The 14,025-nt window shown below is 32.7% G+C and overlaps 1 protein-coding gene across 3 annotated transcripts in view; it reads left to right on the top strand.

The window, feature by feature from the left end:
• Nucleotides 1–10,729, top strand: part of LOC129957182 (insulin-like growth factor-binding protein complex acid labile subunit) — a 53,211-nt gene extending 42,482 nt beyond the window's left edge. For 2 of the 3 annotated variants that reach the window (XM_056069377.1, XM_056069375.1), the window contains exons 3-4: nt 6,400–6,916; nt 8,865–10,729. In XM_056069377.1, coding sequence (XP_055925352.1) covers nt 6,402–6,916; nt 8,865–10,116 — 1,767 coding nt within the window. In that variant the 5' untranslated portion in view covers nt 6,400–6,401 and the 3' untranslated portion in view covers nt 10,117–10,729. Of the gene's footprint in view, nt 1–110; nt 325–6,399; nt 6,917–8,864 lie in introns of those variants that run through there. The other variant, XM_056069376.1, reaches the window with a different exon arrangement.
• The last annotated feature ends 3,296 nt before the right edge of the window (nt 10,730–14,025 follow it).

Below are 14,025 nucleotides of genomic sequence, written 5' to 3'. Positions count from 1 at the left end.
CTGTCACGTGATAGCTTCGGACAGACTGTTGCCACATCTTTCCGTGAGTAAAGAAATGAGAAAGAAGGACGTTGAAAAAAACTGTCCAAAAACGATAATGAAGGCGATAGTTTAAATGCGATGCGATGCGAATCCAAGGAAGAAAACGAATTCTCGCCGTTGAGGATTCCAGATTATTAATCTGAACTCTCTGACTTGTCGCGTGCCTGCGTTCTAAACGTGTCTCCGCCCTCTCGTCACGCAAACGATAAAGAAGTGCGGCGGGGGTTGTAGTGGTGCTCGTGCATGCCCGTTGCCACACTCCTGATCGTTTGTGATAAGCAGGTAAGATTTGTCCTTTTATTGATAACAGGCCGGTGAATAAGATAGCGTCTTTCCGAGACATCATTGCCAGTTTAGTTGGGTTAGATTATTAATAATAGTTAATACCCCATTGTCTAAATTGCTATTTAGAAGAAGAAAAATGGAAGAGGATTAACATAAATGTCTTGGGGAATACAAATTAGTAGAATTTAAACTTTTTGAGCTCTATTTTTACATTTTTATACGAAATATACAAAAAGAAACCTCTACAATTCTGAAAAAATCATCCTCTCAAGACATCGATGAATCTGCATGTATTAGTTTTGTGTGTGCGTGTGCGGGTGTGTGTACGCGCGTGAAAAAAAAATGAATTTTTTAGATTCTTCTTATTTAATTGTGTGTAGAAGGGCATGGCAATTCAAAAACAAATGAACTTAATCATCGATTTCTATACAGTGGGTTGGTCACGATCCATTGAGGAATTGCTTGTCAATTTTTGGTGAGATGTGGCGAGATCTTGAACATACAGGTATCTTCCTCATTTGCATGCTCCTCATGATGTGGGTTTAAAATATTCACCACCACTCATAGTAGCAAAATGACAATTAAAAAAAAACGCAATGATCAAACAGGCAGCACGTGTCAACGCACTTAATCAAAACCCGCTCCTTTTAATCAGAAATTTCTTTTTTTCTATCAACTTTATATTCACTTTCAGTACGCACTAATTTTGAAGCAGTTCGTTATCTTTTATGCAAACTTTTATAATATTTAATAATAATTTTTTTCTTAACAAGGAAAGTCCTTTTGTTCATAAAAACTCTTTCTAAAAGAACGTATACTATTCATCTCAAAGAAAAAAGTCATTGGACTAAGAATGAAGTAGATTGCTATTGATACGATCCCAAAAAAGGGGGAGGCAAGGGTTAAGGTGTTTGAAGGTTTGGAAACCTCTGAGCTAGATTGTTGAAATTCGACAATCCTTATTCAAGCCTTGTGCATCTGAATACTATTTTAGACATGATTTGTATTTTGTAAATAATGGCAAATATTTGAATTCTGAAACTTTCTATCCACCTTGAGAAATTAATCTCTTCTCCATGGCAGATATTTGGCAAGTAACTTTTATAAAAATACATTAAAAAAACTGCAGATTTATAGCAAATTTTGAGCCCAACTTGCCAAAGACAGGATATAAATGATTCGAAATGTGTAAAATTTCTTCCTAAAATGCGTAATTGATATTTTTTATTGTATAGATGAAGATGATATTGCCGTACAATAGTTATGAAATATTAACTTTTGGCGTGGATTTGGCGTTTTTACTGAATCTCTCGTGTCATCCTTGGCGAGTTATTTAGTGATTAATTCCTGGCATGCGTTAATAGTATCCGAAAATCTAATCAGTGTTTTAGACACGTTTTTCTGGACCGACTGAAACAAAAATTTGACATTTGACACTCGTAGTTACAAAATCACACACCAAATTTGATATATTCGTGTTAGAATTATCGCGTTTGCATACTTTTGAAAGTAAAGACCGAGAAACGTTCAACCCACTGTTGGTTTTGGCTTAAACTTTGATAGGTGTCTACTATATAGATGTTAAATCTGTGTACCGAATTTTATTTATTTAGCTCTCTTCGCTTTATAATTATCACATTAATTTATAGCTGGGCATACGGATTTACTCTGAACAGATTTTATCCAAAATTTGACAGAAATTTGCAAATTTGGTGTAAAGCCCGTACCAAATTTCAACTGTCTAACTGAAAGCGTTTTTAAGTTATCTTTGTCACAGACAGAGAACATTTTTCAAAAAATATATTTTTCAAACGTATGAGGTTTGAAACGTGGATATTCCTCAAAATCTGAAGTTCGAATTTTCTGACGATTGTTATACTTTCTCTATATTTCGTATAAGAGAAAATAAAAACTAATATAAACATTAAATATTTCCAGACTCTATCCCACTACCATGGAATTTGCTTAGAACTTAATAACGTTTGCAGTTTACATTAAAAGTTTTAAAAAAATTCTTTAAGTAAATTCACACATTAGGTATGCAGGGGAGGGGGATAGAACTCGATAAGATCCTCCCCTTCTCACTTGCCTCTTTGCTTTTTGAATTTTTTTGTTTGTTTGTTTCAGGAAAGTATATTTATAATTAAAAAAAGTTGTATATTGTTTGCCAACGAATACTAAAACCCTCCGCGCTTTTGCGCATGCGTTAGGAGGACTTAATTCGTCAAAATAGGGGTGAGAGAAAGGGATGAGAAAGAAGAGATGTTTACATTTAACATAAAGTAAACTGGGATTATTCGCAGACTAAATTAACCCTTAACTGGGGACGTGCGGTCTGTGAGACCGCTAGCGATGGATTTTTTGTCACCCCTATTCTATTTTTAGCTCAATTGAATGGATTGATCCTGTAGCTTCCTGTTTTGCGACCTTCAATACACGTGCACTTTTTCAAACGATTTCAGCAGCTGCTTTTTAAAACAATTCAGCTGTTTCTTCGAGCGCGTTCTCTAAGACCGCATCTCCCTGTTAGTGTCCCAGTGATAAACAAGGCTTAGCAGATGGCGCTAAAATTTGGACCCCGAAATATCATCCAGTTTGCTGATCCTTTTATGAAGCAGTGCTCCAGACACTTTTAAATGAAGCAGAAAGTGATTTTAGTGATAAGGATATTTGTACAGAAGAGTTTTTCGATGAAAGTTCGCATTCAACTAATTTTGACATGTATGTTCAAATATAATTAATATTTCTAATGATAACGTATTTTGAAAAATTTATAAAATAAATATACCATGATATATATATATATATATATATACAGAATTTATAGGTTGATTTATATACTAGTTCTTAACCTGTATATTTAAAATGCCCTAGAAAACCGTGCGATGAAAGTCACACAAGCCGTTAAAAAAAGGGCCCATTTTACCCATTGTCATTTTTTTTATTTTTCATATAATTGTTGAATTTTAAATTATATTGTCTTCTATATATCTTCATATATTGTAAAAATAGATATGATTTAAAAAGTAAAAAGTAATATGCTTTTTCAAGAATATTATTTATTGCAACATGTAATTTGAGAAGAAAATGTATGTTCCAACGCATTTACTTTTTTCAATGATAATATATTTTGAAAAATTTCTAAAACATATCTATATATCAAGAAAAATATCTGCAAAATATATTGGCAGTTTTTCATACTAATGTATTCATTAGAAAATTTAATTTGAGTGCAAATGAAATGCGGTCTCGTAGACCGCACCTCCCCAGTTAAGTCCTAAAATTTCACCCCCCCAGTTAAGGGTTAAAATAAAATAATAAGATCAGAAACGACAAGATACTCACATACCCATAAAAAATCGAACGAAAGGATATCTAATAGTGCGGCAATCAAGGTCAAAGAATGGCAAAGAATTCCAGAAATGCGCTTATCCTTCTGCTTTCACCTTTACCAAGGTAGAATCGTCAAAACGTGGTCATCTCATGATACTAAAACGAACAGTATATTTATTTTTAAGGATGTGGGATTCTCATTTCCTATATAATAGACAGCGAAGTACAAGCCTTTCTCAGAAAACAGATAAACAAATCTCAGGCACCTTAACTGTAACTGTATGCAGTTAAATAACTATAAGTTGCATAATATTGCTTTCCCTTAATTCTGACTCAAAGATGGAACATTCACGGAAGTTCCTGTAATATCATCACTACGTCAGCAAATCAGATATTTCGGGTGAATCTTGCTCTGTCCTAGTACAAAAGTCTGGGAAATCATGTCACGTCACGGGTGGGTGACGCCCCTGAAAGAGGAAAGCCCCACGCCCCTCAGACTCCAACCGAGCGGGAAGAAAAGAAAAGTTATGTCCTTTCTGCTCCTTTTTCTTCGCCTCTACGGTTAGGATATGGATTTGTCAATTTCTTCAACGAACGGAAATGTATTTTTAGCGGGTGGTATTAAAGGTAACTCCTGGTTTTAGTGAACTTACGACTCTTGACAAAAAGTAACTGTCAATTACAGATTTCTTTTAGTGGAATTTACAAAGTTTTATTCCTTAAATGAGGAGGTACAGTTCGGTTTTAATGGCGATCAAAAAGCTCCAAGAAAAAATTTCGCCAAATTATAAAAATATACTCAAATCGCAAATCACATGCTATATAGTTTGACGATTGAAATCGCTGCATTGGCGAAATTTTTTCCTGAAATAAAATCGTGAATTTTACTGTGTGTAAGGGATTGATTTGTACATCTTTGTGGCTTTTAAGATATACTTGCCAATATTTTTGTTCCACTTGGAAACTAATCACATCTACAGCAATCGTTCTAACTACAATGAAAACTCTTATCTAAATGTACATTGATGGATCGGTTTTTTGAATTAAGCTATTTTAAAGTAAAACTAGAGATTCAAGTCCCTTAAAAATCTTCCTTTGATTCCATAAACATACCATGTCTGAAACCGCTGGACCACTAACAGAGCTTTTTCTACAAGAGGAATGGAACAGCATTGTTCAAGAATTATTCATTGTTCGAGTATTATGTTATATCTCACCGAATGTTATGTTATATCTCACCGAAAGGATTCACGGTCTCGTCCAAGCTCACAACCTTTTGGGTTTTACTTCATTTCTTTCTATAAGGATACCATGCCCGAAACCGTTTGACCACTGATGGAGTTTTTTCTACAATAGTAATGGTATGTCGTTTTTCAGTAATCGAACATATTTACGAGTACTTGTATTAACTTTCTCCGAAAATATTGCTTATTTTAGGACTGAAAAAAAAGGAGTACTCCTGGCATCCATGGTGGGTCCAATGTCCATAAATTTAAGGGGGTAGGGCCTTAACACTTCTCTTTAGATTTCGTAAGGATACCATGTCCGAAAAAGCAAAACCATGGAAATTTTTTTTTTTTTTTTTTTTACAAGAGGAATGGAACATTGTATATCAATCACTGTTCGATGCATCTATTAGTAATTATGTTACATTTTTCCGAGCAGATTGCTTACAGTTAGTTATGGATCCTGTGGCTTCCGTATGCTGGGTAACTCTTTCTCAGCCCTCCCTTTTAAAGCTTTACACCTTACTGGGGTAAGCCTGGGTGGAGGGAGGACTTGAGCATCAATATGCATTAGGATTCTAAAAATAAAATATGATTACTTGAGGCATTCACTGCCTTGCCCAAAGTCTACAATTTTATGAGGGGGCGGATATCATCTTTAATTGGGGGCGTGTGAGAATGTTTAAGGGAACCGCTCTGGTTAATTAAGCTAAACGTTATTTAATAATTTGTGTAAATAACACAAATATGTTTATTTTTGAAAATTATTAGGGTGCCCCATAAGTTTCTTTCCTATTTCTAATATGAAAATAATACACAATATTTACTGTGAAAGATATTTATTTTGTTATATAAGAAACCTTTTGCTCTATTACCTTCTTCCATCTCTCAGGGCGCCTCATTATGCCTTCTTTACAAAATTGTTGTGTTTTGGACAAGAAATAATCCTCGAGGTGCGCTTTTATTTCGTTGATGGATTTAAAGCGCTTATCGGGAAGAGAATTTTTTTTTAAGGACAGAAAGAAGTAATAATCAGATGGAGTGAGATCTGTAGGGTATGAAAGCAGTAAAACACAAAAGTATGCATTCGGTAAAACATTTCACGTTATCATGATGAAAAACAACGCCTCATTAATTCATTAATATTGGCCGTTTTTTTTTTTTTTTTTTTTTTTTTTTGCTATGGCACCCTTCAATTGATCCAGTTGATGATAGTATTTCGTAGAATTTTTTGTTTCACCTTGAGGAAGGAGCTCGTAGAAAATTACGCCTTTCCACTCCCACCAAATAGACAAAAGAACTTTTTTTGGGGTGTAATCCCGGCTTTCCGACAGTCAAAGGCCTGGTACGACTGAAACCGATGACATAGAGGGCTAATAGATAAGCCTGCATGCTTGCACAAGCAGAGCCAGATAAGGTCATTCATAGCGCGGTGAGAAAGAAACTTTTGGGACACCCTACTATATTAAATAAGTATAACTGAAAATAATTTCTGTTTTCAATTCTTTTGCAGACATGGACCGTACCACCTTCTACGCCCTTCTGACCCTCCTCAGCTGTCTTCCCCACGCATTTAGCCGCTGCCCCAAACAATGCAGCTGCGTTTTGAAATCTGGCAAGAAGGTGGTCTTCTGCTCCAGCGGCAACATGACTCTTATTCCTGTCTCTGAAATGGACATCAACATCCACGAGCTGGTCATTACAGCTCCTCCGAACAGTCCCAACAACCTGACCATTGGCCGAATTTTCTTGAAATTCACCAATCTGGAAACGGTCCGAATCACAAGGTCTGGAGTTCCAGCCATTGGCGACAGTTCCTTTTGGCCCGGAAGACGACTCAAGGTTCTGGACCTCAGCTGCAATTCCATAAGTTTTTTAAGAGAATCAGATTTCAATGGCTTGAAAAATCTGCAAGAGTTGGATTTGTCAGATAATGATATATTTGCAGCACCTTCGGCACCTTTCAGGCATTTACTGAATCTAAAAAAGTTGAATTTGGCGAGGAATAAATTAGTGGTACTCGTACCAAGGTGAGTATGTTATGTACATTAATGCACAATTGAATTCGATATTTACAATCGAATGTATTCGAGACTGACTTAAGAAGTTAAGAAGTTTATACTTGCGCATAAAAACGCAAAGTATGATAAAGTTTTCAATATCAGAGTCAATAGATTTCACCTATATTCTTGGTATCACCGTGTAAATACTTAATGGTAAACTCCTTATATCAGCTTTGATAGAATATTTATTTACCCACATACTATTGAATAACATATGTGAAGATAAAAGTAAAGGAAATTTTTTTATCTTTCGTCTTAATCAGTTTCCATTCACCCATCTGGATCCAATTTTATTTTCAATTCTATCATTAATGGATCTAATACATTTTTCTGTTATACATATCATATTCGCGGCACATTTTTATACTTTGAATCCATTTTATATCTTGAAGAATAAAAAAGTATACCATAGTGTGTAATAAATAGGAAGGCATTGTAGAGTGCGATATTAGATGACAAATCCATTTTTCTCTCATTAATGATTGTGTTTCCTCTGGAGTTGACTTTATAAAAGCTTCATGTATGAGTTTACATGTATGAGCTAGAAATACAAAATACTAGATTCAAAGAATACCATATAGTAAACTATCTAGTTAAAAAGTATGAATGTGTTAACGTACGCTGTGTAGAAATAGAATGTGTTAACGTAAATTTAGGCGTAAAATTAAAAATAATAAAAAATTAAATCACGTGGTATCAATTCAGCAGGAAAATATCATGTTCTCACATGACTCATATTTAACAATCATCAACATTCAACATTTAGTAAAGCGATGGTTATTGACCATCTCAAAATCAATCGAGATTAAACAATTTTTCAAGGTCAGATTTTTTCCCCGTCAAAAACCAATTTAAATTCGTTTTAAACAATCAAGGAACCATCAGACTGCACATGCGTCGATATTTAGAAAAGGATGGGTGTTTTACATTTCAAAATCAAACAGGAGAATCAGGTACATGACGGATATTCGTGGGAAGTTGTAACTTTTTGTTGGCGATAAACCGCCAAATGTGACAACTTCTTTAACGTTTTCTAATAACCCTAAAAGCGAAAAAATTGATGCATCTAAAGCGATAAATTAATAGAATAGCATTCTTACGAACATAATGAGTGGATTCTAAATTTTTCTATATGACTTCCGTAGCACAAGCGTATATTTTGTTTAAAATTCTTCTTTTTTTATTTAGCCTTACGTTATCAAGTATCTACTAGATTTTCCCCATGGGGCATATGATGAGACTTTACTATGTAATATCATAAATAATTATATATTTTGGGGGGAAATTGGCAAAAAATTTAAGCCTCTCTCTCTCTTTGAGGAAATTTGATGGTTTTCTGATTCTTTCTCAGTTTCTTAGATCTATTCTTTGCTGATATAACTTAACTGAAAAAAGTTGAAATCAGGAAAGGGTGATTTAATTTTAAATGTTAAACTTCTTGTTCATTTATTTTTAAAGATTAATGAAAGTACAATATTCACGCATTATTTCAAGTTTAACAGAAAATGATAAACAGTTATTATTCCAGTATCTGCAATATAATTTTAATGCTGATTTTACACAGATTATTTACGCTTTTGAATCCCTTTTTTTATAGAAATGAAAGGAATCCATTCAATTTATTAGATAAATATAGTTTGATTCATTAATTAATTTCGTTAATTAATATATAACAAAATCTAGACGCATCATTTTGTGTGAGATAAGAAATTGGAACATCTACGTTTCTGCTTTATTCAACAATTTGTCAGAATGTATGCCAAGCGACGTAATTGCATACAAAGATTGATGAGTTTGTTGAGGTGTATACTTTACATGGCCTTAGAAAGGGGTAAAATGTCTATGATTCTTTAATGTTCTGATTCATATTATTACAATTTAGTTATTTATTAATTAATTGAAATACTTCCATTAGGTTTTTCTATCTGCTATCAAACCTAGAAGAATTGGATCTCAGTGGCAATACCCTTGGCCAAATAGAACCAGAGAACTTGCAGGATGTCAAGATTCTCAAAGTTCTGAAACTGGCCCGATGTAGACTGTCTGAAATCCACCCCATTGTGTATCAACAACTTCCCCTTCTGGAAGAATTGGATCTCAGCGACAATTACATTACGACTCTAGCACCATCTGAATTTCGACATCTCCCGAATCTTTCAGTTTTGCATTTGGATGGAAATGTGCTGTCAAGCATCACAGAAGGAACGTTCCATGGACACAAATTCAAGATTCTTGGACTTTCCAGAAATAACCTTTCCTCTCTGTCTGAACATGCCTTCACCAACACCTCCATCAAGATGTTGGACTTATCCCATAATAGGCTAGAATACGTTCTTGAAGAAACAACTCAGCCACTCTCGGATATTCTGGAAATTCTGAATATCAGCTACAACGATCTAGGAAACCAGGCCTTCTATGCGATGGTGCATCCACTTAAGAATTTGAAAATTCTCCAAGCTACAGATCTCCTGGTTAAGAATCTGTCCCCAGGTTTATTTGATTACTGCAAAAATCTGAGACTAGCCAACTTTTCCAGAAATGGTCTATCTGACATTCCGCTATCTGTGATTTTGGAATTGGAGAATATTGAAGAACTGGATCTGAGCTACAATCTCTTTTCTCATGTAGATGAAACCACTCTGGAAGCCTTTTCCAACTTGACCTTTCTGAGGACCTTGCATCTGAAAGGAAATCCTATTGATTGCTCTGGTTGTCTCATCATGCCGCTTTACCACGCTCTTAACGAGTCACAATTCTTCGATCCAAATTGCTCTAATGAAAATTGCGTTCAGTGTAACTCTCCAGCGGACAGATCCGGCATTTGTGTAAAGGACATACCTCCAGAAACGCTGTATTGTCATGCTGGAAAATACGACCGCCACTATCTAGTGTATACTTCTCAAGTAGGCCTCATAGTGGCAGTATCTATCATAGTTGTCATTGTATGCATCATTTTGGTCATAATTATTATTTATAAACGCCATATTGCTCATTATTATACACACGAGGAAGAACAGAGGGCGTGGAAAGGTATGTACGAGAATCCAGCGCTTGCCCCTTCAGGTGGTGTCCACTACAGTGACGATAAGCCAACTTTTATATCTTCGACAGACAAAGTCGATGAGAACATAGACGATCTGAGAAGACCTCACAACATCATGCGCTGAATGAAATACAATAGTTGGTGGTACCCTAAATCTTCGAATGGAACATTCGAATTCGTTTGGAATCGAATATGTTTTTGGATAGAGTTCCAACCACCAGTGGAACATACAAGAAACAAGAGAGAGAGATAGAAGAAAATTAATGAAATTAAAACGTAAATATGTGTACATTTTAAATATCTCCTCAATCTTCTTAAATCCATAATTTTGGTCATCCAAATCCTTTTGAATGTTATCCATTTCCACTGCCATTCCCCTTTTTGGATATATCTCATCTAATATTTACCTTTGTCTTACAACCAATAGCGTAGAAGATTGGATTTTCGTCAGTGTTGCCATTCATAAACTCCTTAAAGTATCTGTTAAATATAGATTCAAAATCCTGTTCTATTCCACGTGCGAATCTGTTCATCGCTGCTTTTCTGTTGTTGTGCAATATAATTCATGGAATAATGACAGTCATTTTCGAAGAAAGTAACAGCTACTTTTAAATCTTCTTGTGTGTATTTGTGAGATGTTATTTACCGTTTCTAGGACGTCTGGAGTATTTTATCTCTTCATATATCACTTTGAAGGTAGCAGGATAAATATCAAGGACAAAATCAAAGACAGATTTGCCGCTGTATATATATTTTTGCTACAAACGCAATTTGTGTTTAAAAATAAAACTTTGAACTCAGTTCTGTTTTTTTCTTTGTTCCTTTCTCTTTTAAGAAAATTAAATTTTAACATAAATAATTGACTTGGGCAACACAAAGAAAATAGATTGTTATTGCTACTATATATGTTGATTTCTGGAAAACCAAGTTTCGTCCGTCAGTTTTTTTTAATTGTTTTTTTATAAAATATTTAGATATGAATTACATACTGATTACATATGAATATTTTTCAATCTTGCCTACATATGAACTAATCATTTAAATAAAGAAATATAATGAATGCACTTAGTTAAACATATTATTTGAAACAATCTGCTATAGCACAGTATTCATTTTACAGAGTATATATCATTACTTATACTTTTGAAACTATACTCAATTGTATCATGGTGAAATCGGGTCCGAGATGGCGCTACATGATGTTGTCAGCATGAGAGCAGATAAAAAAGGCTCTAATAATTGTAAAAAATGTGTGTGTGTGTGTGTGTGTGTGTGTGTGTGTGTGAAATCGCATTTTTTCTGGAAACACATCTATATAGATAAACTAAAAAAGCAAAAATATTAAATATAAATACATAAGTAAAAAAATAAAGCAAAAAGCACGACTCAAACCGAGGACAAGCAACACACGCGTCATTTTTATTGTTCTAGCCAGCATTCTACATTATCCATATCTCGAAATGGAAGCTGAATATACTCCATCTAATAGTTATAAAAAAATTTGTGAGTGTAAAATCGCGTTTTTCTTAGGAAAGAACTTATATAGATAAAATTAAAAAGCAAAATATTATCTAAATATAAAATTTTATTCGAATCGTTAGGGCAGTTTCTGAGATACACGAAATAAATAACTTTATATATGTATACAAGAATTGCTCGTTTAAAATCCAGGATGTAAATAACCTTGCACTTTTCTGAACTAAATACGTACGTTGGAAATATATTGGATTATATTTTGAATTTTTTTTTTTTAATATTATAAACTTACACTTCTGATAAGTTGCTTTCATAGTTAGAATATTATAAGAGGAAAATAAACACATTATTTTTGTACTTTAGACGAACAATATACATTAGAATATTTACACTATATAGTAGTTTAAAGTTTTCAAATAATCAACTTCAAACAATTTTGAGAGATGGATTTTATCAAGAGCTGAATTTATTACAAATAAGTTGATCGCTTGAAATAAATAAATAAATAAATTTATTACAATGAATTTATTTATTTTATTTGAAGCATGAATTTATTACAAACAGTTTTATTGAAAACGATTTTTTTTGTTGTGTTTATTTTGTTACTAGCCGCCTCTGGCGACCAGCCGGTTCGCCAATCTTAATGTTCGTTAAAATTTTAATAATTAAATATTTTATGCAATTCCTACTTTAATAGATTCTTCAGCAAAATATTTTAAAACTTCAAATTTTGATTGTCATATAATTCATTCATAATATTATAAAGGCCTTCAGTCATAACGTAATATGTATCTCTCTAATTTTCTGTTAGCACCCGTAGAATTTATGCTTTAAATTAAAGTGGAAAGAATTAATTTTCAATTAATATAATAATATTTTTTACTGAAACAAAGCATTTTTTTTTATAATCTGATTACTGAAAATAGAGTCACTCAGCATTTAAACTTTATGGGCACTAAAGAATATCGTTTTTAATTTATGTAATATCTCAAGAGCTCGTGCAGCTTAAATTTTATTTTTATTTTGTACGAAAAAAATTGTTGAAAAATATAGTTAAATTATTTATTTAAAAATTAATTAAAAATAGAAATTTAATTTTAAGGTTAAAACATTGGTATCATTTAAAAGATAAACTTTTTATCTTTAACTTGATGTAAAGATCTTTTTTGTGCGGTAATATTTTCGGAAGTTATAGCAGAAACACGCTAAAATTTCGCTTATTTTTTAAATAAATAAAATTTTAATTAAAAATTCGAAAAAATAACCCCCAGGTGCACATTCCCGGCCTCCAAGGTATACACGTGCCAAATTTCGTAGCTGTTGGTCGAACGGTCTGGCCTGTAGAGCACCAACACACACACACACATTGAGCTTTATTATAAGTATAGATTAGATGCTCTGCAATAGATTTTGTTTTTGATTATTTTTTAATTAATTATATTTTTTTAAATAAATATTTAATTTTTAATAAATGTTTTTAAATAAATGCTTGAAATAAACATGTTTAATCACGAAAGTTGATGCAATTTATGATAATTTTATTAATTTTCAACCTCTATTGTGAACAGCTTGGCTTTTTAATTTTTAAATGAACCATTAATAACATGGAATGAAAAACAATTAATAATCCATTTAAAATTCATCTTGCTGACTTTCTAAACTTGACTATATTGTAACTTCACTTTTTTATATTTTTCTTGTAAACTACACAGATATTAAACGGAATCCTTCTTTTTTAGTTTCAACAATGGAAGAAAATCCTGCGATTAAGTCCTTGACGAAATAATGAAAATGCTTTGAATTTCAAGACAATAATATAATCTATTGTTGGAAATCAGAAAAAAAAAATATTTTTGAAAAAATCGTCGAAATTCAGCTAAAATTGGTGTGATTATTAACTAGATATCACTAAAAAGACAATTGTTTAAAATTTAAAATCTTGTAAAATTTATTTTTGTGTTGCAATATTTTCGTAGTTTACCGAAGGAATGCTAAAATTTGGCTTAATTTTTAATTAATTAAGATTATAATTAAAAGTTTTTAAAAATCATTCCGAGGTGCACATTCTTACCCTCCAAAATATACATGTGCTAAATTAGTCAAGTGTAAATCAAATAGCGTACCAACACACAGATTTAGACACCGAATACTCATATATTCATCATTATTATGAGATAGATTTTGACTGTTTTTCATTGTAGACTGCATAAGAAAACTGTATTATTTGAGATAGACTATATAAGTAGAAATAGATAGACTGTATTTCGAAAAATCTGACAAGATCCTAAAATTCTTGTAAATTTCGATGCAATGATAACCATTTGTGCTACCCTTAATTTATAAATAATCCATTATAAATGACAGTCCGCTAATTATAATTTTTAATTGATTATAATCTGTTTTGAACTAAGTTTAAAGTTGATAATTGAGTGTCCACTTCAGAACAGGACCTTTTTCAGTTCTACGATTTGGTCCGAAATTTGTCTTTTTTTTTTTTTCTGTATGTTTAATGGTAAGACTACATGTCAAATTTCCTTAACCACCTCATTGCGTGTTT

Source organism: Argiope bruennichi, chromosome 11 (assembly GCF_947563725.1).
Source record: "Argiope bruennichi chromosome 11, qqArgBrue1.1, whole genome shotgun sequence".
In the NCBI taxonomy this organism is placed as follows: domain Eukaryota; kingdom Metazoa; phylum Arthropoda; class Arachnida; order Araneae; family Araneidae; genus Argiope; species Argiope bruennichi.
This window is presented reverse-complemented; position numbering and strand designations above follow the sequence as displayed.